The sequence below is a fragment of the Diprion similis genome, chromosome 4, assembly GCF_021155765.1.
Source record: "Diprion similis isolate iyDipSimi1 chromosome 4, iyDipSimi1.1, whole genome shotgun sequence".
Taxonomy (NCBI): domain Eukaryota; kingdom Metazoa; phylum Arthropoda; class Insecta; order Hymenoptera; family Diprionidae; genus Diprion; species Diprion similis.
Genome location: NC_060108.1, coordinates 26,404,882 through 26,429,660, shown reverse-complemented (window position 1 = coordinate 26,429,660; position 24,779 = coordinate 26,404,882). Strand labels below are relative to the sequence as shown.

The following is a 24,779-nucleotide window of genomic DNA, read 5'->3' as shown; positions in this document are numbered from 1 at the left end:
TGATACGTCTCCGCACATTCAAATGTTATTCCCGCGGATTAAGCACACTCGGTATCTAGATTCGCGGCAGCGAATCACCGCCAAGTTATATATATATATATCGGAGAATGGCCAGATGAAACTCGTGAGCTTCGTGTTCGTGACATACATATAAAATACAAGTGTTGTATTAAAAAGTACAACACACAATTTGATAATCGTGCTGAAGATAGTCAAGTTATAGTGTAGCAAAATCTCAGACTAAAAAATCATCATTATTAGACAATTTAAAAACTACTTTTGTGGAGTTAGCTTTTCAAAATTAAAGCTTATTTTGTTCATACTGGTTCCCTTAGTCTCAGACATTTCTGCTGATGTAAACTGGCGAGTTTTCTTAAACATTCATTGTTACAGTAACGTCACTAACTTCATCGTCATAGTTGATACACTGGCAAATCAAAGGCACAAGTAGTAGGATTTATCTCGTAGCTGAACGAATATAAAATAAACTGTTGAGAGATTTAAATCATAAAGATTCTCACAGAATCGTTCGAATTGTTTTAAATATATAAAACCTTGTCATATTTAGAATCTACCGGTGGTTTTTGTATTTGAAATAAAACTGTTCTAAATGTTCTACATCACCGACAAACTTGAAAAATCGTTCCAAGCGCTACGTACTTGGCGGGCACATTTTTGTTGAAAAGTTGAAGATGCTTATAATAACATGATAAAAAGCAATCTAAGAACTGCGTCGAAAGGAATTCATGGGTTTTTTGTGCGTAATGAGTATACGTCGAGTCGAAGAAATCTCACAGCAAAGAATGTGTTAAAGAAGCGGATATATTTGGAATCGAAGAGCTTCTGTTAGAGTCTAGAGATTGACTATTATTATAATAATATTCGCTGACGCAATGACGCGGCGACCTTATTTATTTGTAAACAAATGATTAAACATTTGACGATTGAACGTTACATCGACATCATCCGTGTGAAGATGTATAAGGAGTGAGAACATAACTTCGTTACAATAACTATACACTCGCACGCAACGATTTTCGGACTGCAATCAACAACAAATGCTTTTAAATAAATGAATGAAACGCACATGTGCAGTCAAAATTGAAAATGTACGATAATGATACTGTTCAAAGCTAACTGATCAATACACTGAATCGCACGAAGTCCTCAATTTTATAAAATATACAATTAAACTGTAAGTGCAAAAAAAAGTAACAAATCCGATACGTTAGTAATATTAAACAATCTGTCATCAACCAGTTATGTCGATGCACAATTATTTAAAAAAAAAAAATTCAGTCCATTTATTGATGGTGATAGGTAGTCTTTTACTCTAGTGTTCAAATCGTAGAATGTAGATGGTAAACTCACTCCTGTGATAGATGTCAACGTCCATGGGCAGCGGTTGGCCAGGTATGAATTCGCCCCGCGCAATGGCGGCCTCTTTCGCTTCGGGTGTCGGAAAAGCAAACTCCAGGGCCGTCCAGGAGTAAATGTTCCAGAATTTATCCTTCGGAGAGTGGGCCCGGTCCTTCCAGATGATGAGCATGGCAAAGACTGCACCTGAGGTCATTCGACGAAGGTCCATCATGGCTTCACCTACGGAAAATACAGCGCGATTGAATAATAATTAATCAATGGTGAGTATACACTGTACATCCGAGAGTATGTCTGCATTACTTGCTTGCCTTCATAATCGTGATTCTATACGTAAACGTTTACTTTAACCAATATCCAGAAGTAGGAAAGTATATTGTGCGTGTGTGTAATCACACACGTGTAACGGCATGTCATATCCGGATGATGAGGAACGTCGTAATTTAGCTTCTACTTACTGATTATACCTGGAGATTTTCTCAGTCGTAGATTTGAAAGGTCAACGAAATTTGAGACGTTTTTTTTTTAATTATAACGTATAACAATGTGTAATGAAAGTTTAAACCAGACTGCAGAATTTGACGAATGATTTCTTGTTTTTCTATCCTATGATTAAGGATGATTGATACAAGTTCACTTTATTCTTTGATATCTTCTCGGAAAGGAGAATCTTTGTACGATTATACGGTTTTATGAAAATCATCAATCTGAACTGAATAAGAATGGCTTTAAATTTCATCCGTACGCTTAATTTTTCCACAAATATCACAACATTCAATGGTTTTGAGGCGGAACAATTCTGGGGAAAGATAATGATTCCTAATTGGCTAAAGCTGTCTGTAGTCTAATTAGAAAGTCATTATCGAGATAAGTTCCGGTCAAGTATTAGGTATTCAGGGCGCAATCACTGTGTCGGGACGTTATTCAAAAATCTTAGATGCGACGTAGTTGTGAAAGCTGTGAATCACAGGAGGACGTATTAAACGGTGGTATTACTACTGAAGTTACATTAAAGTCTCGAAATATTGCAGAGCCGCTGGCCTCGGTAGCTCGTTTTTTCCAATGATGACGCTATTTGCGTCGCCAAGTGAACAAAAGCGCTGAACAAGTACGAAAAATCAGCCAAGTTTTGAAATTCTTAATTCTCGGTACAGTCTCTGTGATTCTTATCGGCTACGCAAGAAAAAATGAAATATCCGAGCGTGAAAGAAAATATTTCTCCGAAACTCAGGCGGCTGGACGTTCGTATTACTTACAGTAATAATAGCTAAGCGACCGACGGCAGACCACTAAACGATCACGAACAAGTTGTGTACAACGAGGCGTGGGATACTGGATTTTTGAATGTTTTCTAAGAAGCCTATCTGCCAAAGAGGTCATCTCACCTCATTATCAATCGTAATATGTAAAAATTTCCCTTCGTGGTCGGGAAGATAATAAGTTATTTCTGCGGTGCGGTTCCCCCTTATCTGAAAATACCGCTCGATGATAAATTCGAATGACGTCACTATTCGGAATATACATACATCGATAACGCATCCACTCGCAATGCTTCATGGATTTTCTCTAACTCCAATCGGACTGGTGATTAATTTTGTTTCGCTGCTTATCAAGACGCGTTTCTACCGCATGTACAAACAGCAAGACCATTGCTTTTACGTAATTATTGCTATATCAGACGCTGCAATCATCTTGTTTACGATTCGAAAAACTACGGCTAGGCAGTAATTGATGCGGTAATTAATTGGACATATTTTTAAATATTTCGTCTGGCGAGCTATTTTGATGATGATCAAAATGTTGACGATACTGCCAGGCTAGAGTTCGATTTGTGTGAAATGAGGACAAAATTGACGTATTTTGGTCTCGAACTGATTTCAGACATTCAAAACATCACATCACTTGCAGAATAAGTTTAGTATCTTATCGGTAGCGAATAAAACTTTGAGGTTTTCCCCTCAATAAAATCCCTTCCCCCCGCATGTTCATAATTCTATCCATATAATTTGCAAGATATTCCTTAAACACTATACTTAACATTTCCGAATTCAATCTTAACCAACTTTGTGTTGAATTCCTGGAAAGATTTCCACATTCTATTCCAGACTGTGAGTACATTGGAAAAAAATATATTTCAGTGCTAATAATACATGCATAAGTCGCGTAGTTAATAAAGAAGTACACTACAGGGGAAACTGAGTGACTACTGTAGTAACGAGCACCAGAATATGGACGAGCGTGAGGGAAGTTTTTATACTGTTTCATATTCAAAGAAAAATTTATCTTCAATGCTTGTGGTATTGTGCGAGCTCGGCGCACACACGGTGCCTTTGACGACGTCAGCGATGTTGACCGATAGGATTCTGAAATTGATATCGTCAAAATCCATGGTACCCAGTGCGAATTTTTGATACCGATTGGTCATCATCCAGTACTCTTCATACTCAAATCCGGGTTCACTCCCTTCAAAAATTCTAGCAGCGCTCGTAAATTGGAGAGCCTCGTCGTCCTCCAACGGGGTACCCTAAGACAGTTGAAATTTGGCTCTAATACGATCCACTAAATTCTCATCGTGGTTCTTATTACCACCTTCTCCTACTCACCACGTACTCTGTCGCCAGAGGATTTGCAAGATTCCAGCAAGCCACTGCCAAACTCGAGGTGAAGGCGCCCATGAGGACCCCGGACTTGGAAAAGCGGCTGACAAGCTCTTGCGATGGTAGCGTAATGTTGCCCTTGTAGTAAGTCACACTGCTGTTCTTGGAATTGTGCAAATCCTCGGTTCTTATCGCGTAGTCAGAGAAGGAGGCCAATGGTCTTAGTAGAAGATAATCCTCGTCAATGAATCCCGGAAGCGTTATTTTCAAACTGAAAGTCCCGAGTTCCAGAGTCACGTTCTCTCCGGCAACGCTGAACGTCGTAGCTGATGAGTCCGGGGCATAAACATCGTCGTTTTCCAGACGCCACATGTCCAAACCATCCCAAATAACAAGACCATAGCCCTCCGGGTCCCCAATGTAAGCCTAAGGAGAATTCTTTCGTAAAAATCAAATTTTTAACGGAAACAATTTCGAGTTGACAGCCGGTGACTAACCCAAGTCTCTTCGCACGAGTCTCCCCGCGTCTCGACGATCTGTATCTCAAGTCGGCCCTTACTCGGATTCACGGAATTGTGGGTCAACTCATTTGGAATATCAACGCGATGGATCACCTGGTCGGTTGTCGTGTTGAAGGCGAACAGCCGAGCTGAACAAACCTGCTCGCTTCCTATCTTCCCGGAGTCGACGAACCATAGTCTGCCGCAACTGTCAGTCTGGAAAAATATTCATTCAGTCTTAGGAGGCGACACGGGATGATTTGGTACTCACGAAAAGACGGGACACGCTTGTTATTATTTCATCGCCACAACTTCCTGTCTCATGCCAATCCCAACTTGGATAGGGTTCCAACAACGGACCACCATCCCCGATCTGAGCGGAAACAATTGACAAACTTGGCGCTCTGTGGGAAAATCTGGGTGTTGTAACCAGAACTCTATTATCTGGAAACGGAAGTTTTAAGCTGTAGGAGCATCGGGTGATTATTTTGTGATCATATGTTCGCTGCAGATTGTACCCGAGGTTTTCTGGAAATCAATTGGTATGATTTTCGTGTAATTGTATTCTTCGGAAACTTTGAACGTCTGCTCATCAAGTGGATTTTCGCAGGTGTATTCTATGTACTTCCATTGATAGATAGTTCTGAGTTCTGCTGCCAAAAACGAGCCAACACATGACAATACAATTGTCAGTATACGAAATGATTGAAACGGGGTTGTCATTTTACGATTCTTCGATTCCTACTCGAAGTGAAACTGGAACACAGTAGAAAACGTTCTTCATTTGAAACTTGATAATGCGTACGTGACTGGGTGAAAACAAAAGATGAGAAATAATTCAACAATATCCTCCAATCAAACTGATTATGTACATTTTGTTTCTACAGCTACGTAATTTCCATCGGAATATTATGCATGAAATGATTGACATTCGGTAAACTTAATGAGTTTTCATGATTACTGACTTACTCTGAGTGTTCGTGTTCACCTCGACTTCTATTCGTAACTACCTCAACAGCTCGTATAATTTACTTCAGCAATGCGGCGGGTATATATCTTGTGAGACCTACATTAGCGGCCCTGATATTGTTGGTACAGGTGTTTAATTTCGAGCTGTATTCTGTTTGCAGGTCAGTATCAAAATTCCATTCTGCTTGGATGCTTCTCTCTGAAGGAGTGGTAACTAGGACATTTGATTCCCCCGAACTCTTGGAGACTGGAAGTCGAGCGCAGTGTAAATATCATCATGGCTAAACGCAAGAGTTCGAATTCAATGTGATCGGGGCAGTTAGTGAGAGCACAAACACAAGATAAATTCATATTTCTATCAATGCACATTTACTATTGTACTTGACTTAAAATATTATAAATGTATACATAATTACTGAGTGCATTCTATTGATTGTAAGTCTTTCACTGAGCAACTCAACTTTCCTTATTGCGGCGATTGGACTCATAACTATAATTGTTTAATAATTTATACAATTCATTCATTGACATTTTTCTTCGTCTTAACTCGTGACATGCGTTTATATTCTAACAAAAGTCAAAGTATTGTGACAGCTTACACGCAGAAGTGCGATAAAACTTTAAAGCTGTGTGACTGTGAACCGTAACGCTTGATAAGCGAGGATGGTTTTTTCGAGACATTTAACTTACACGACTCACTTCATCACATCAGCTCTATGCGCCATAAATGGTATAATTCATTAATACAAAACTTTATTCCACAGTTCCACTCAACTACGTTTTCTCTATTCACAGGTTTGATCCTAGAATCCTCAGAATGTCCAAATAGGTAAACTGGAAGGGTGTGGAACGGTATCGAGTACTAACGGGATATATACACCCAAAAGAAGAATCGGTTGAGGAATTTGCACCCAGCTTTACGGCCAAAGTGACTGCAATATGAAGCAGAGCACCGTCAATGCGTGGCTTTCTCGACTTCACCCGATAATATGATCCGACCGTTGACATCATCCATGATCAATGTAAAAACTATACCCCTCCGGTTTCATTCTGCGATGCACACAGGACACTTTGCAGCGCCGGTGTTTGCCGAACCGCGAAAAGTACGAAATCATGTCGGGTGATTCGGAGAACTTTTCGCGGGACCTTGACACTCATTTTGGAAATGTCAAACTTCCACCTTGGCTGGTCGCTGACTCCTTGATCGCGTTTATGTTCAGGGAAGCGACGTCACACTTCGTTCCGCGCACCAGCTCGTCGATCTCGGAAGCCTGGATCCGGAAGTTCGTTTCGTTCGGAGTCAGGGTTCCAACCATGAGTCGCTGGAAAGACACCGTCATCACCCACAGCTGCTGTTTTCCGTTGGACCCGGTGATAACCTGAAAACCGACAAGTCGTCAGAGCTGCTTGACCCGATCCAGGGCATCTAAGCTTTTCTACTACCTTGACTCCAGAAGGGAACTGCAGGGTGTCCGCGTTCACGGCGATCCTGTCAATGAACTCATCGCCGTATTCGTAGTTCCTGCTATTCCAGCAGCCGATTGCCAGCTCGGAAAGAAGTCCGAAGTACATAACGCCGTTCTGGTCCATGACTTCGGCCGCCGATTGGGAGCTCCGTTCGTTCTTAAAGGAGACGAAGGAGCGAGCGGCACCTCCGGGATTCTCGTGGAAGAGAGCATAGTTCCTGAAACCAGAAACGCGCTCTGCGGTTAGGCCTCTGGGTGTTCGTTCAAAATTGGCACTTCTCTCACCTTATAACCGAGGTCGCGACGTAGGACTCAACTTTACTCGCCAGCGAGTGGAAGTACAGGATTCTATCCTCGTCTGGCCTCAGAGGGCTCAACGTCATCCCCAGGATGCCGTCCATCAGATCGAAGACGTCACCCTTGATGGAGAACGTCCCGTGGTTCGGGTAGGGGTAGAACAGGTTGTTATTTATCCTCCAGCTTCGGATGTTCCGGTGGTCGTAGACGACCAGGGCGAACCCGGTCACGTCGGCGACGTAGACAAATGTGTCGTCGCAAAACTGACTTCGCACGTCGACGATCGGAGTCACGAAGAGGGAGTTCGCTGTAACCTGGTTCTTCGGGAATTTGTAACGCGAAAGGAGCTGGTTTGTCTCTAGCGAGAAGGCGAGCAGCTGTGGCGGGCAGACTTGGCTATCCTCGATTTTTCCCGTGTCCATCACCCACAATCGGCCGCAACGGTCAATCTGCGGATGTGAAATAAGGTTAATACCTTGGACATTGAATACTTCTACACAGGGTTCGAGTTGCCTCTTCGTTTCCACGAATATTTTCATTTCAAACCAAAGTCTACCTCACCTCCATCCTCCAAACGCTGGTCATACCCTCGCAATCGCCAGATCGATGCCAATCCCAGTTTGGGAAAGGAGCGATTATCGGATTGCCATCATTCGAAGCAACGTTCGTTACGTAGCCCAATGTTACTGGTACTCCTTGTTGGAATCGTGGTATTGATATGAAAGTTCTCGGTCTAGCACCGCCTGTAAATGTGATGTCAACGTGAGTTTAAGCTATTTTTAAAACCGCCAAGTCTGGAGCTACGTCAATAAAATCTATGAATTTTTGTGCTGGGTAAAGATGAAACGTGAATAACAAAATTCGTCTTCCAATCGAACACCTTTTTTTCACCAGAGTTGTAAAACTGGTTTTTGTTTTATTACATTAATGTGAAACACTGAGATGAGTGCCGGTATTAATCCCATCTAGTAGGCAGCAAACAAGAATCAGCAATTGGCTGGTGAACGGGAATCACTAAGCACCAGATTTTGGTCGCTAACATTGATCGTTGATGAGATGGGGTGAAGGCTATATGGTCGTAAATGACTGACCTCCAATCTTCAAAATGTGAATACACCAGTCGCACGAACGGGCTCATCATACCGTGTACCTGATACGTCTCCGCAAATTCAAATGTAATTACCGCGGATTAAGCACACTCGGTGTGTTGTTTTTACTCCTCCTGAATTATACTTGCAAATGTTACCAACTCGCATCCTAACTATTGCGTAACTGGTGCCTCTACTTGTTTCTGCTAATTTTTTCTTTCAATTTTCCTTGTCGCGCATCAATTCAAGGACGTAGTGCAGCGACAGCGAACTTTGGAAAACTTTTTACGCCCAAACTACACGCTTGAATCATTTTTCTCCAGACGGTGATAGCCGATCCCAAAAAAGCTCCGTCCGGATTGCTACGCGGACAGGAAGTCATGCAGAGTCCGCCATAAGAGATTGCTATCTCCTTTTCTATGTCCTTTTCCTCTAGTGTTCAAATCGCAGAATGTAGATGGTAAACTCACTCCTGTGATAGATGTCAACGTCGATGGGCAGCGGTTTGCCAGGTATGAATTCGCCCAGCGCAATGGCGGCCTCTTTCGCTTCGGGTGTCGGAAAATCGAACTCCAGGGCCTTCCAGGAGTAAATGTTCCGGAATTTGTCCTTCGGAAAGTGGGCCCGGACCCCCAAGATGATAAAAATGACAAAGACTGCACCTGAGGTCATTCGACGAAGGTCCATCATGGCTTCACCTACGGAAAATACAGCGCGATTGAATAATAATCAATGGTGAGTATATACTGTACCTCCTAGAGTGTGTCGGCATTACTTGCTTGCCTTCAGAATCGTAATTCTATAGGTAAACTTTAACTTTAACTAACATGCACGAGTTTGAAAGTATATTGTGTGTGTGTGTGTATAATCATACACGTGTAACGGCATATCATATCCGGATGATGAGGAACGTCGTCATTTAGTTTCTACTTACTGATTATACCTTGAGATTTTCTCAGTCGTAGATTTGAAACGTCAACGAAATAAGAAAAGTTTTTATTCTTTCAATTATAACGTATAACAATGTGTAATGAAAATTTAAACCTGACTACACGATTCGACGATTGATTTCTTGTTTTTCTATCCTATGATTGAGGATGATTGATACAAGTCCACTTTATTCTTTGACATCTTTTCCAAAAGTAGAATCTCTGTACGATTGTACAGTTTTATGAAAATCATCAATCTGAACTGAATAAGAATGGCTTTAAATTTCATCCGTGCGCTTAATTTTTCGACAAATATCACGACATTCAATGGTTTTGAGGCAGAACAATTCTGGGGAAAGATAATGATTTCTAATTGGCTAAAGCTGTCTGTAGTCTAATTAGAAAGTCATTATCGAGATAAGTTCCGGTCAAGTATTAGGTATTCAGGGCGCAATCACTGTGTCGGGACGTTATTCAAAAATCTTAGATGCGACGTAGTTGTGAAAGCTGTGAATCACAGGAGGACGTATTAAACGGTGGTATTACTACTGAAGTTACATTAAAGTCTCGAAATATTGCAGAGCCGCTGGCCTCGGTAGCTCGTTTTTTCCAATGATGACGCTATTTGCGTCGCCAAGTGAACAAAAGCGCTGAACAAGTACGAAAAATCAGCCAAGTTTTGAAATTCTTAATTCTCGGTACAGTCTCTGTGATTCTTATCGGCTACGCAAGAAAAAATGAAATTTCCGAGCGTGAAAGAAAATATTTCTCCGAAACTCAGGTGGCTGGACGTTCGTATTACTTACAGTAATAATAGCTAAGCGACCGACGGCAGACCACTAAACGATCACGAACAAGTTGTGTACAACGAGGCGTGGGATACTGGATTTTTGAATGTTTTCTAAGAAGCCTATCTGCCAAAGAGGTCATCTCACCTCATTATCAATCGTAATATGTAAAAATTTCCCTTCGTGGTCGGGAAGATAATAAGTTATTTCTGCGGTTAAAAAAATTGCGTCTGCTTTTTTCGGAGCATTAGGATTTTGTCAGGGGTTCCCCCTTATCTGAAAATACCGCTCGATGATAAATTCGAATGACGTCACTATTCGGAATATACATACATCGATAACGCATCCACTCGCAATGCTTCATGGATTTTCTCTAACTCCATCGGACTGGTGATTAATTTTCTTCCGCTGCATATCAAGACGCGTTTTTACCGCATGTACAAACAGTAAGACCATTGCTTTTACGTAATTATTGCTATATCAGACGCTGCAATCATCTTGTTTACGATTCGAAAAACTACGGCTAGGCAGTAATTGATGCGGTTATCAATTGGACATATTTTTAAATATTTCGTCTGGCAAGCTATTTTGGTAATTATTAAAATGTTGACGATATTGCAAGGCTAGAGTTAGATTTCTGTAAAGTTTCAACAAAATTAACATATTTTGGTCTCGAACTGATTTCGGACATTCGAAACGTCATATTACTATGGTATGAGGAAATTGTAAAACAGTGTATTGAATGAATAATTCATCGCTGAGACTTGAACGAATTCGAATTCTGACCAACATCTTAGCAGTGCCGGTTTAGATACACTTGTAAAAATGTTGGGATATATCAGTGATAAAATTGAAAATCATCTAATTGTTATGAAATCAAAAAAGTTTACCGTTTAAGTGACTGTCGATTATACGGTCGGTTAAACAATTCCATGTCTATACCGATGCTTACCTTAACTGTAAATTGTAATCAATATTACGCGGCTGCAGGTTAATTTTTTCGAAAAAAACTCGCACAAATACAGGCGTCAATTTTTTACAAATAACAAAGAAAAAACTGTGCGAATCTTGATGCCACGATAAATTGCGTTGTAACGAAATCAGAGAATGATACGTCACGTTAATCATTCGCTGGACTCGGATAGCGACTGATTGCAAATAAGCAACTGCAGGAACAAGAGCGTGATAATTGCTTTCGCGTAACTCATCGATGAACGGATGGTACGAGCTGAAGTGTTGAAAATCACATGTATACCCACCAACAATTCAACTTACGATTGAGAAATGCGAATTTCACTCTAACGATGGTGACAGTCGCACTTTGAATAAATTCTCAAGCCGTCGAAAATCGCGGAGAACTTTACAACGTGCCAATGAAACACTTCTTATCAAGTCCGTAGAACCGTTGTAAACAAAACTGGGCACTACTACTAGGCATAGGTTTATAATATACTTCTTTAGTCGTAAACTTTCACCGGGACGCGATATATACCGATTTGCTTCTTTTTCCGCCGTAACAATGATTACTTTTCACGTCAATCCGCCGAGCGTTCACTATCGGCAATTTATCGAGACTCCGGCTTCACGTTGTCGCTACGATTCACGGTTTGTAATCTGCGTTCGCTATTCTCCACGATCATTATTCTTATAGATCCTGTGACGTGATGCTGACGCTTCGGCGGTCAATGCTTGACTGTGATTTTGCACCAAGAGCGAAACTCACCGACTCCCAACTTCTGCGTTCGTAGTACCGTATCACGATAAAATATTAAACTCTGTAGAACCGTCTCTACGCGACTAGGAATGCTTTCCGAAAACTAGAAACCTCGATCTCCGAAACAACTTGACCGAAAATCGTACAGCATCAAACTACGTCTTCGTCAACTTCGAGCCGCGGTCGATCACTCAAAATTTCTCTTCCTAATAACTGACGGCGCTGTATTAACGTTCCGTCTAATTAGTCAGCCGGATAAGAGACCGGCACCCACTTCTTCTAACGTTTAAACAACATTCCGAGAATTGACCCGATGTGGTCATAAAGCTTGAGGATATTGCTTTCACACCGTGTATAAGCTTGTGAAATTCCGAAGTCCAGCCTAATCAGGGAAAAATGGGAACCATAGACTTGAGGTTGTCGAGGGTCAAGATTTTCATGGACCTACATGATTCCTCTCCGAGGTATAAATCTTAGTTATATCCATTTTCCAGCATACGAGTGTCATTCGGTATGTTTTCCACGAAGCATGTAATTCTTTCGTGCAAGAAGGTCGTCAACTCGCCGCGCTTTCCCCTACTTGTAATGTACGGTCCATACCATAAAGCATGGAATTCGGAGGATTTGTGATAGGAAGAAATAGTGAGCGAGTGCCGCTAGATGACCTTTGATCTTGTGATATTTTTTCTAGTATTAAGAGTGACGTAGTTTTATTTAACGTAGGTACCTACTGTCATGAAATCTGTTGAAGCATTTGATTTTAAATTCATAAGCTGATGGTTTTTCCATAATTTTTTCCCTGATCAATCAATTCGCAGTTATCTCACGTAAACAAGTCAATAACCAGATTTACATGGGATTCCCCGAGGCCTCCGATTGCTGCTGGAGTCGCTATTTACAGAGTTTCACAACTGCTAAGGCATGCAGACGGCGCCGATTGGCCTCTGGGAATATCCCGGGATGATGCGTAATACTAACGCATCAAATCTTGATAGTCGAAATTTTTCAACGAATCCATCGACATTTCAGCACAATATTCATCCGCTTTCGCGGGGCAAAAAAACGCAGAAGAAATGATCTTCAATATTTGGGTCATTGAATGGAGAAAAAGAAATTGCTCATCCTCTATCTTTCACAAAGTCGACAGAATTCTTCAGCAATTATACTGTTTCCATTTCAATATTTGCCAAATTCTTCATACACTATTTTATTATATTTATTAATGACCCTACGATTTCTCACTAATTAGCTAAGCTAACAAACTATAACCCAACAGAAATCGAACAGTATTATTCGACGCTCTTTTTCGACGCTTATCTGATCGTCAAAATCAGAGATACGCCATCTTTCAAAAATATATCACATAATTTTGGAAAACCACGAAGGAAAATATTCCAGTGCAACGCAACTACGCATTCGTTGCATAAATTACAGATGCTATGAAGCTGGCATATAGCTTCCAAGAATTCTCGATCGGAAACAAACGACAGTATCATGTATGATACGGAGTTCTGAATGGATCATAGTTCAAGAGAAATAGATCAAAGCTGCAGTGGGATGGGTAGCGATAAGATGGGCAATTGTCACGCTCTGAATCTTTAGTCTCTGAATACTGTAGAGCCTGTGCCATTAGCTAGCTGTGTCGACTTGCCTAAACGAGCATAAATTATTAGCAAACCGGTATCAATCGCCATGTCACGTTAATGACGTTATTGAGAAAGAGACCTGCTGCTACAGCCGCTGTATAAGACAAAAGTACGAAATTCGCTCGTAGGCAATACGGTGTCTAGTGCGCAACGCTTGGAAATACTAGGTAACTGGGAGAAAACTATCTCACTAATTCACGAGCGTTCCATTATTCTGATTTCGATTTATACCGGTCACCTTTAGCTCAGAGAAAAACTGAACATAGATAGTATAATCAGCTGTATGAGGTGTACATTTATATCGAAGTCTTCGTATCAACAGAGTAAATATTTCTCCGTGCGTCGTTTCGAAACGGAGTGTGAAACATCTGGGCAATTTAAGTAGAACAAGGCCTTGCTAATTTTTTTTTTCACTCTTCTTTTGGATCGTGAAATTTTGGTGCCCCTCGTTCCATTTATATAGCGTATATTCGCGTTCGCTTGCCCGTAAATCCTGTGCGAATTGTATATTACACGGAAAAGCGTGTAATTAGGGATTTTCATGGATGCGATGCATATCGGTTTTATTTAGGCCAAGCATTGACATTCACGGAAATTGCACGCTGCTCGAGTCTTCCTTTATCATTCGTCTATTCATCATTTTGTTTCGATGCAAAGTAGCGCTACACGAATTCCGACACACGCCTTTATGATACGCGTGCTCAGTTGCATACAATAAGGCGTTGGCCATCGATTAATCGTCATAAGAAAGTTGTCATAAATTCCGTTATAAATTTGGAGAAAGCAATGCAGTCTAAATATATTCTTGTTAGACGTTTATAATTTTTTACTATGGGATAATCGACTAATCTCAAGGTAAAGATGTTTCTTATTATCGTGCTCCGGAAACTAAAACCGTAGAATCTCATGTGGCTAAGAAAAGACATTTGTTATTATGCTCTCAAGGATTTAGATCGAGTCATGAAGTCTTCAATTCTTGCAGCAATGCTATTCGTATTATGACATAAAGAGGAAAAGATGACCGCAAATTCTGGCATTAATAAATTAATATGGGAAGAAAAAAGGAAAAGAACAGATAACGTGCTGTGAATTTATATCACTGAGTATAAATTTATTTGACTGTATAAAATACACCGCGAGTATAAAATGTGACACAGCGCTTCGTTTTGGTCGTCTTTCTAAACTACGAAGTGATATCATATATATATGTGCGTATTTACGATGCCTGGAATTTGCCCGCGATGCAAAAAAATTATTTACGTGGCTCTTGCACCACGTGCAATTTATTGTTTTATTTCTCCTCTGTTTCTCTCTCGTGGCAAACTATATATACAAGATATTGCAAAGCTGTACTGTGCATTGAGGCAGTCGATAATTTCGAGATATTTTCAAACAGGTGGAAACGACATGCCACACTTGACACGTTGGGTGAAATTATGATCTACCGAATTAGCACAGTTCGAAATTAATACGGACATAAATTTTCTTCCTTTATAGAAATTCCTTTTGTCAAAGTTAAATCGATATAATTCCTTTAATGGGCTAAGCTTAATTATTTATCACCGTATACGAGTATTATTTCTACAATAACCAAATTGCTTGAGCTGGATGAAGAAAAAATTGCCTACTTCGCTAAACAACGTTATACGATTGTACTTGAAAATTTCTACTTCAGTTAAAACAGTTCTTCAATGATATAAAAATCTATATGCGACCCGTAGGTACCTACATTTACAAGCCGAGTGTATTGTTGTAAACGTTGTGTCCGAAAATGGGATTTATTTGCCTGTATCCACCGGCCGGAAAAGTAACGACGGGCGATTCCTCTTCGCTACGGATTCTCATTATGCGCACATTAATATCTCGCGGATCAACTTCTTTCTTGAAGAACTTTTGGAAACGTGATGAAAGCGCCCAAATGTTACCTCCGTCACGCTCTATCCACCTCACTTCCGCAACGAACTGAAGCAGCTCAGGACTGTACGCCAGTATTCTGTCAGAAGTAAAAGCAATGCTTGAATCGTTTAGATTTCGAAATTTCAAATTCAACGAATCTTGCAAGAGAAGAAAAAATTTCATGCAATTTAAATGATTTGGACTTACAAAGAAGATAACCCAGATCGATCTCTCTGATTGTATTTTTTTCTAATATAATGTCATAGTAAGCTAAAAACCAAGCGTTACGTATTTATTTTTATTTTTTTCTGCCATTACACACTTTGAGGGAACGAAACCACCTTCAAAAATAAGACATATCAAGGAGTGATCTGGCAGTTTCACCCACAAGAAAGTAATAATTTTGAATCAATCCAACTGAAAAAGTTTAACTAATAACTCACCGTTGTTTATTCGAGTGCGGTTGCCAAGCAGCGATTGCGGTTTCGGTCAGCGGTGAGAAGAGGATCGTATCGTCTCTAGGGTCAAGACCCAAGCCCATACCCTGGCTCGATTTTCTGCCAACCAATGTAACCGGCAGTTGTTCACCAAATGCCGGAGCTCCAGCCTGCAGAGCGGAAGTCGGCACGCTGAAGAGACGATCCGTTGCCAATGGTTGGAAGTAGACGGTCCCTTGTCGCGGCGAGAAAGTCATACCGACGATACCGTCGAAGAGCTCGAATGTATCTCCACCGATCTGGAGGAGAGTGACGCAGTGATTACGACGGGAGAGTAATGCTTGGAAATTCGAACGAAAAAAGCGGTCTTTGCGCTCAAACCGCATGAATTTTTATTTAGTTTTACTGCAAGAAAACCTATCAAAGTCCACCAGAGAAGAAGCTTGTGGTTTTGATAATAATTGACGTCTAAGTGACAGCTTTCATCAGCGAATTGATTAGAGTGTTTCGTTATGTTATAATGAACACTTTTAACTCGAAGCCACTTTCTGTGCGACAGTTTTTTACGCATACTATTGACAGGTGTTTGTCAATAAATTATAATTTGTATACCTGATACATGGTGTGATCAGGATCTGGATACATGGAGGCGTGCGAGACTCTCCAACTCTTGTCCGTAGCTGCGTCGTAAACGACAATTCCTGGAGATGTTGAAACCAGGGTATTAGTCTCGTTCAAGTTCTCCGTTCTACTCTAATCACTATCTATTGAAAAATAGGCCGTCAAGACGGTGACCGCCAATTGAAATGCGCTTTTTGTCTGATTCATAATCATACCCGGGGCAGTGGTATCAGGCATGTAGACGAAGACGTCATCGCAAGTTGTTGCTGCAGTGTCGTCTATCACTAGATTGGTAAGGAGTGAATTCAGCCTCAGTGCCTGAAAATAAATCGGGACGGTAAGATTAATCACAACCTTGTACAGTGGTTAGAAAGTAGGTCTAAACAGGCCTGCACGCGTGTGCAGGATTCTATCTCTCCACTCTACAACGTGAATTTTAAAACGACGTAGTAACCATGGGTGGTCAAGTGTGAGCGATCTTTTGAGTCCTGGAGATTTACGAGCACGTGCGATGCTGCGTGGATGGATATACTCAAAGCGAAAGTTGCGGTCAGCTTACCTCGCGAGGTAACTGGAAGCTCCGAATAACCTGATCGGTTTGCAGATCAAAGACCACAATTTTCGGGGGACAGACGGAGGTGAAGTCATCGATGGAGGTCATCACCCCACTGTCGACGACCCAGAGTCTGTTGCACTTGTCCGCACGAATCCTGTAGACCGAGGTCAACCCGGAACAGTTGACGTCGCCGCGACCAGCGGTGTGCCAGTCCCAGGAAGGATAAGCCTGCATTTCAAAGAAGAAATTGAGCACTTGTCAAATTTTCACCGCCTTATCGGGCCACGCTTTTCCCACCTGGAGCTGAGGACTACTGCCTGGTGGAATGTCCCGTGGAATGAAACTCAGCGTCGCCGGGATTCCTGCTCGTAGTCTCGGGGTGGCGATGAAGATGCGGTGCCAGGCGATCTCGATTCCCGTTGGAACCACGTTCTCCGGTCGGAAATTGTCCAGGAAACCTCGGTCGTAAGGCAATGCGAAGTCCATAAGAGGCCACTGCGCTATTACTTCCAGCTGATCGGCCGCCGAACTCAACGACGCCAGGACGCCGAAGAAGGCGATGGCCGGAAGCAACCTGCTCATTTTAGTGGTAAGCAGGTATTAAGTTTACGAAAAGACTCCGTATAATCAACGTCAAGATCAAGGCGATGAAATTCTCACGACTTTTCGTGCGAATGCATTTTCCCTCGATTAAGTGCTCTGGCTATGAAGAACTTAAATGGTTTATAAATGATTCCCTGATTTCCGGACTTTAAAGTAGCCTCGAATTTAGAAATAACGAATTTAGGAAAACGAAATTCAACGCTGTGCATCATTATGAACATCCCATTATAAGCCCCAAAGGGATGTAAGCTGGTTTCACGGCGTTGCAGCAACGCCTTGAGGTATGTAGGTTCATACAAATGCGTCAGACGTCCAATTTACTTGCACAAGGAGAGAAAGGGATTTACGCTCGTTAAACCAGTCCACCAGCTCCTTGTAGTGGCCCTTGTCGTTGCTGTTACAATTTCCGTAGTATAACCGTACGAAGGTTTAAATTCCTGTGTCAATAACCTACGGAGGCCAAGTCAGAGTGTCTTTGAGTAAACGAGTTTACTCGATCGTAAACACAAATCTCCTTATTTACGAGAGGGCAGATTGACGCGATTACCGTAACTGGAAATTAGTTTCTTGTCGCCAATCCATGTCGAGAAATTATAATCCTTTTAAGCTGTATTAAAACTCTTTTCAATTAAATTCGTGAATCAAACCACCCGTGTGTACTATAATAACACTTGTTTTCATTTCAAGTATCACTGTAATCACAAACTATTGTTCAGTTACATAAGTTCACCATGCTTCAGATATTTTATATCGTCTAATTTGTAATTAATCGTTGTTCAATGATATACGTCAACCTAATCTATTCGATACAGCTCATTCACTCTGTAGGATAAAATTTCACAAGCATACAACAACAACTACACACGGTTCATATTTATCATTGTCTAGAATCACAATGACTTAGGTATAATTATACCGTTTGTAAATATCCTGCAGAATGTTAAACAGCTACCGTTTGTGCCAAATACTAACAATGGTGTTGTTTGAAGAACAATACTGCCGTTTATCTATCGGTGCGATCATCACAGTGATTGTGCAGTGTGATTCTTGGCGACAAATAAGGTGATGGGTTGAAAAATGAAAGATCAAGAGTTACTTTTTTTTATACTTCCTTCCCAGCCGCTGACAATCGTGGATCAAGCTGCGTCTCCTTAACGATACCTTGCCACACTCGGCTAACCAATTACCGATAACGTTACGCAAAAGATCGTCAGAATTTCGCCTGCGATCAATCAAGCATATCAATGCTTCGATAAATCGTCCCCGAATTTGATCTATGATCGATATCGAACGTTCACATTCGTTTCGAGCTGAGTTGCACGACGGATGTAATTTGCGCTCGTTGCATATCTGCATTCTAGAAGTGAATGCAAGCTTTGTCGATAAAAAGACACACAGGAACAAAAAAAAAAAACTATCCCGGTTGCAGGCTGGCATCGCTTGACTGAATCCGTACCGCACAGTAATATGTATATATAACCGACATCACTTGCCATGCACAAGAACCACGCACCTTCGATTTGTCAACCAACTTGTTCATACATTCACCCTTAGCCACAATTTTACTTTTGAATATTCTAACGAGCGTCCGACTTACCTCATAATCGATTACTCAACGGTCGTAGCTGCAGGCGAATAGGCTTCTTCAAAAGATTTTAGGATCTGGTATCACCGGAGGCTGCAGGCACTACGGATCGGTGATCACGCGAGTCTATCAACTAAACGCGGCAATTCTTCCGCAGTGTGGAACAAGTACCACTGACTGATTGAACGACTTCGTGGGGGCGAATGGGCCAGTAAGACCCAAGAACTGGTCTGATATCCCGTACCGTACCTCGATGCAAATCTCCCCCGTCTACTGAGACGGAGACACATTTGCTCGCGAGGTGAGGGCTACTGCGTAATCGTGTTGAGGTGGTGGTGTTACACCTCCACCTTTCGGTTCACACACACACAAACACACAGGAATCGAAACCACACTTTGCAGCCCACTCCCACCTATCAGCTATTACGCGAGGGCTGGGTGTGTCACGTTCCAAGTGCCGCCGATGCCTGTCCCTCAAAAATACTGGTTCAGACAGAAAAAATTATGCCTCTTTTTTCATTTTTGCGTTCTCCTTGCTTCTTTCAATTTTTTTTTTCCGTGACTATAAAAGTGAGGATTTTAATTCGACACGTTATCACGGACCTGAAACACCAATTGCGAGCTTGCGAACTTTAAGAATCACTCGACGGTAAGTATTCGCGTGAAAACCTTTCGTGCCGCGTGTCTCTAAGGCGAGTCCATGATCTTAGATTCAAGCGGTCTGTACTTTCGCTCATAAATTTACGTACCACACATCCTGGACTTTGTTTGCGGAACTGCGATCAACGGCCTTGCTATTGTCAGAGAGAACGATCCATGCGAGGTACGATACTTCCATACAAATGAAATTTTTCCTCTTGTCCATACCTGCGATGATCGCTTTTGGGAATCGACCCTGCAAAAACGCTCGTCGACTTATCATTGCTGGGTCATCGTGTATCCAAAGGATCGTTGGCATGCCGACGTGGGACCAGCTCGTTGTCTTGCGATACAATTGAGGTAAAGGTCACACTAAAGAATGAAAGGCGAGGCTCGACGAGTAGAGTCCGTGGCTGTAACATTCTCGTTCTTACGGCTCTCGGAATAAAAAAAAAGAAAAAACGAGAAGAATAAAAAATTGTAAGTAGGGCCAATTTCTCACTGACTGCCGTTGTATTATATATGTAACACGCTGGTTCCGCGAAGAAAATTACTTTTCACAACCACGCGAGTTGTTTCGTTTAATTCGACGTTCGAACGCTGTGTCTTGCACTCGCTTGCAAAATTATCGCATGAATTCCAACTCACTTGCCGCGTAAGTTCTGTGCCTTCAATTCGCACGCCTTCGACAGATCAGCATGATATATTTTTCAAATTTCCCAATCACGTTTTTGACAAGCAACAAAAGGCGGTCGATTATAAAACAGAGCGAGGCTATGCGTGGAGTTTGTACGCCGAAGATATATTGAACCTAAATAAAACCTTCGATGGCATTTCGATTCAGATACTTACTGCACAGCCATCAAGATCTGGTGTCCGTCAAGCTGCTGCGACTTTGAATTCTTTCCGTCTCTCCGATGTCGACTGAACGCCAATTAATTTCCTCGTTTACTTTTCTTTTTCAACGCAATAAAGCATTCCTTGTCCCCACTTCCCGCTCTTAGATAATTCCAATTCGTCGGCATTCTAGACTCTCGTACAGTCGAACCTTCCGACAGGGACGGTGACTTCGATCAATCATGGGTTTACGTGCATGCGGTGATCGTTACGTTTTGCAGGCAGATAATTGAAGCGGCGATGCCCTTGGCATCGGCCGCGTTGAAAGTTGCTGCCAAGTTTTTTCGCCGTTCTTGTGAAAACGGAACCGAACTGCTATCCGCAGATTGGTACCACCTACAAATTTCAAGGTCAGAACTTGTGGCCGGGCGGATTCGCAATCGGAATTCGGAAGGCGGGGAATTTTCCTTGGGAAAATGGTCACGAGCGTAGTGAACGACATTTTCCAGTATCAGCGTTTAAGCATTCGCAACGTTGTTCATCACGCACTGAACACTTTCTCTTATCGAAAAAATTAAATACGATTGCTACTAGAACTGCTTTCAGATTTTTACACCTATTTTTTTTTACCGACAACCACACCTCCTGTAAAATCCTTGATTTCAGTTAATAACAGTCCTCGGGATCCTGATTAATATCGACAATATTGTTCTGATCCAGTTCTCGTAATATTTAAACTGTAAAACAAATTTTTTCAAAATTTTTTTTTTTTAGACCTAGTTATCAGATGCTTGAATCGTTGTGCAATGCAATAAATTTCTATAAATAAAAAGTTGAGAGTTCGAATATACACTCTGTTTTCCCATGACTGCAATTTGCTGATTTTTTTTTTTCTTTTTCTTTTCAAATCCTGTAGGGGATAAATACTCGGATAAATACAGGAATAGCGAGTCGATCGCAACCTGATCTTAGTGATCTCGTACCACTAACGGGTTGGTCTCATGAAATTGTAGCTGTCTACTAATTAGTATTTCACCTATGCTCGACCCGTAATGATAAATAACAACATACATATGTAGATATGTATATAGTGGCAGCTGTTCGGTGGTTAATACGGTGCAAGGATACGTATACATTGTATCGTAAGCTTCGTTGACCACGTGCCTATTTATACGCATTCGCACAGCGTGAAGCGTTAGTCCGAATAAAATGTACGAATTACTAAGAGTTACTTGCGAGGGTTTTAGAAACAAGTCCTGACGTCTACATCGCATTGAGAGATCCAGTTAGCGTGATTTCAAACTTGAGATTATACACTAGAAATCTTTTACCGTGACATGCAATTAATTTGTCATGATCTTGATAAAGTAATAATACCTTGCGATGGAAAATTATCATAAACTCGTGTAGAATTCATGTAATATTATAGATACGGTATCGATATTATTACTGCGTTACGTAGTAAATTTTAATACTGATAAATAAATTATGCACCTATGATAGAAACCCCGATTAATTTTACTTTGTACGGCGACTCTCGTTTTTATGGAATTCTCTCTGACTTTGATATATCGAAAAAGTGTTCGAGTTTGAAAACAACGAGCCGCACAAACGTCGGAACTCTCTCTTTCATTCTTTGTCAGCAAATCTAACGTGTAGATACAGTATAGCGTGTGTTCGACGTATGGTTCACTGATTTTATTTGCAGCCAAAGAATAATCGACAGGGTGAATCTTGTGTACGCGTGTTAAATAGGGCGTTCAGAGTGAAAATAGATTACGTTATTATTTGCCTCATTATTTAGCCAATATATTCAGTTTTGTATACATATAGAAAGTCGACTTTATCTCTGAACTGAGAAGCTTGGTTTCACCAAACTTTTATACCGAACAGTTTTTTCCTCTGCTTCGTATTATCACAATGATGAAAAATAAAGTAAAAAAATTTCGCAGTCAGCCAAAACAAAGTGTCAGGAGAGTTAAGATTTTTACTCAGAAATTATTTCTCTGCAAAATATTTGCAAGAAAAAAAAAGAACACTGGAAAATATAATTCGATATCAGTTATTTACTCCAGTTATACATACTGGCGCGATATTTTATCGAACGTCAAATTACAAATAAATCCACAAAATTGAAATTGGTTATTCAATCCCTACGACAGGTTGAATTTGATGAAAAAAATACGACGAGTAATTTGAAAGAGCCTAAAAATGACGTTGACTACTATATACATATCACATAAAATTGGGTCAATGGTGTGAGGTGGATGGAATTTCATTTGGGAGAGAAAAGAAATATATACGTATTACTGTATTCTGAATATGTATATTTATTGTATGTACAAGACTCGCTGGAATTCTGATCACGACTTGAACTAATCATTCGACAGGGAAAAAATTCATACGAAGAGAAGGAATCCTCCAAAAATGCCATGCAGCTTCTTCGAGCGATCGCAAAGTTGCAAAAATTTTTCAGCTTTTCTGAGCTTCCGATAAGCTGTGCACACTTCAAGCAGAGGTGGAGGTTAAGATCAGGACGAGCGAAGCCGAGACATTTCGAGAAATGCTACGTCGGCTCAGGTGCAGGCTTGCATTATGGTGAGAGCTTGATTAGCGCCGCAGCCAACGGTGCCCTGGATGAAGTCGGGGAAGTTTGACTCGAGGACGCGCATGCGGCCGCGTTTGTAGTCGACGATCACCTGGGTGGCGAGCAAGCAGTTCGTGCCCTGGTATACAAGCTGGAAGTTCTCCTGCTTGAAGCAATTGGCGGTGTCCCATCTGTAGATCTCAGGGCGGCCTTCGTACCTGAAGAAGAGGGCAGCGCCGCCGTCGGTACCAAGGATCACGATGGTGCCAGGCTTCGGTCCGAGATCATGGACCTTCCCGGAGGCTGATCCCTTCCGCAGGTACTCCGTCCTTATCGTAAACATCCTCGAGCTGCTCAGGTACGTGAAGACGAGGCAGCTGCTGCCGTCAGCCCGACGGATAAGCGCCAAGTACAAGACGTCACGACGCGCCGCCCCCGACGTAACCGCCGCCGGAAGAACGACTCGGTAGCCTCTGCCGGCCGTCACGTCGTAAACAAGGATAGCTCGCATCGCTGCGTCCGAAACGTAGAGAGTTATCCGTCCGTCTGACGAGTAATCGACGACGAGGTATTGCAGACGAGAAGAAGCGCTGGCAAGGCCGCTGAGGTCGATGGTCTTGACGATCTGCAACGACGAGAAGAAGAGAGAGATGGATAATTGTTATTGAAAGAATGCGAAGACCGTAAACATAAATCTCGAGGATTGCTCTCTTTTTTCGGCCCTCCCACCTCCTCACCTTGCCAGTTTTCACGTTAATGGCGACGACCTTGGGCGGGCATCTGTACACCGGCTCCTCAAGAGTGTGAACCACGCCAGTGTCGAGGACCCATAGGATGTCCTGGGGGTCGAGGAAGAGGTCTACCGCGTTTTGGAATGCGCTGCAGGTTCCTTCTTCCTGCATCGACCAGCACGGGAAGGCCGTCAGGGTTGCAGAGCATCCCTTGCTTCTCAGTGAGACCTTGGCGACGGTCACAGGAACCCCGGACTTGTACCTAAGGACGAAGAGGCCGGTGAGAAAAAGGTCAGGAGATCAAACGTGACCAGATATATGACTGTTTCGTTACCTTGGTAATGCCAGGAAAGCCTCGTCTCTGTAGATTTGGCCGCGGGTTGCGATCACGTTCTTTGTGTTGTACCGGCCGCTGTTCTTGAAGATGCTTTTCGTCGTTGAACAGGGCCATTCGAAGGATCCACCGGTCCATTGGACGCTCTTCACTTCTACCCCGCGGTTGCAATCGTAGGCCGTTGACACGGCGGCGAGGGCGCACGCCACCGTTAATAATCGCAGCATTTTTTACTCGGCGTTATTTTTATTTATTTTTTATTCGAATTTTGAGTAATTCGGTAATTTATTAATTATTACCGACGAGAGTTTGCCGCGGGACTGAGAGACAGACTGAGCGAAAAAAAGTTACGCCACATATATATACACAAACACATTCTGCCACCGATGCCGTCCTCTTGCGAAATATTTTTTAAATAATTATTACAAACAGAAAACATTACGCTCGCGTTGACGCTGCTCGCCGTATTCAGCACTCACCATTTTTTGACATTCGGGCGAGTAAAAAATCGTCGTTTTATAAAATGTATACTCAAAAGAAAAGGAAAAGAACGTCACACGAACGCTAAATGCACTGATTCAG

The 24,779-nt window shown here is 41.9% G+C and overlaps 3 protein-coding genes across 3 annotated transcripts; all 3 read right to left on the bottom strand.

Annotated features, from left to right (window-relative positions):
- Positions 1-3,579: 3,579 nt before the first annotated feature.
- Positions 3,580-5,450, bottom strand: LOC124405748 (major royal jelly protein 1-like). Its single transcript, XM_046880915.1, has 6 exons — positions 5,444-5,450; positions 4,993-5,215; positions 4,746-4,918; positions 4,472-4,690; positions 3,981-4,400; positions 3,580-3,901 (listed from the first exon to the last, which is right to left on the bottom strand). Exons 2-6 carry the CDS (start codon positions 5,195-5,197, stop codon positions 3,629-3,631), a joined length of 1,290 nt encoding a protein of 429 aa, XP_046736871.1. The 5' UTR covers positions 5,198-5,215; positions 5,444-5,450; the 3' UTR covers positions 3,580-3,628.
- Positions 5,451-6,370: 920 nt separating this feature from the next.
- Positions 6,371-17,497, bottom strand: LOC124405956. Its single transcript, XM_046881225.1, has 19 exons — positions 17,179-17,497; positions 16,885-17,109; positions 16,541-16,643; positions 16,317-16,405; positions 15,711-16,003; positions 15,107-15,364; positions 14,202-14,283; positions 13,786-13,864; positions 13,603-13,650; positions 13,404-13,465; positions 12,579-12,616; positions 12,457-12,524; positions 12,291-12,412; positions 12,090-12,169; positions 8,765-8,994; positions 7,768-7,949; positions 7,195-7,655; positions 6,887-7,127; positions 6,371-6,822 (listed from the first exon to the last, which is right to left on the bottom strand). Exons 1-19 carry the CDS (start codon positions 17,461-17,463, stop codon positions 6,598-6,600), a joined length of 3,171 nt encoding a protein of 1,056 aa, XP_046737181.1. The 5' UTR covers positions 17,464-17,497; the 3' UTR covers positions 6,371-6,597.
- Positions 17,498-22,855: 5,358 nt separating this feature from the next.
- Positions 22,856-24,452, bottom strand: LOC124405751 (major royal jelly protein 1-like). The gene is made up of 3 exons (XM_046880919.1): positions 24,198-24,452; positions 23,870-24,125; positions 22,856-23,757 (listed from the first exon to the last, which is right to left on the bottom strand). The coding sequence occupies exons 1-3, from the start codon at positions 24,422-24,424 to the stop codon at positions 23,122-23,124; spliced, it is 1,119 nt and encodes a 372-aa protein (XP_046736875.1). The 5' UTR covers positions 24,425-24,452; the 3' UTR covers positions 22,856-23,121.
- Positions 24,453-24,779: the final 327 nt, after the last annotated feature.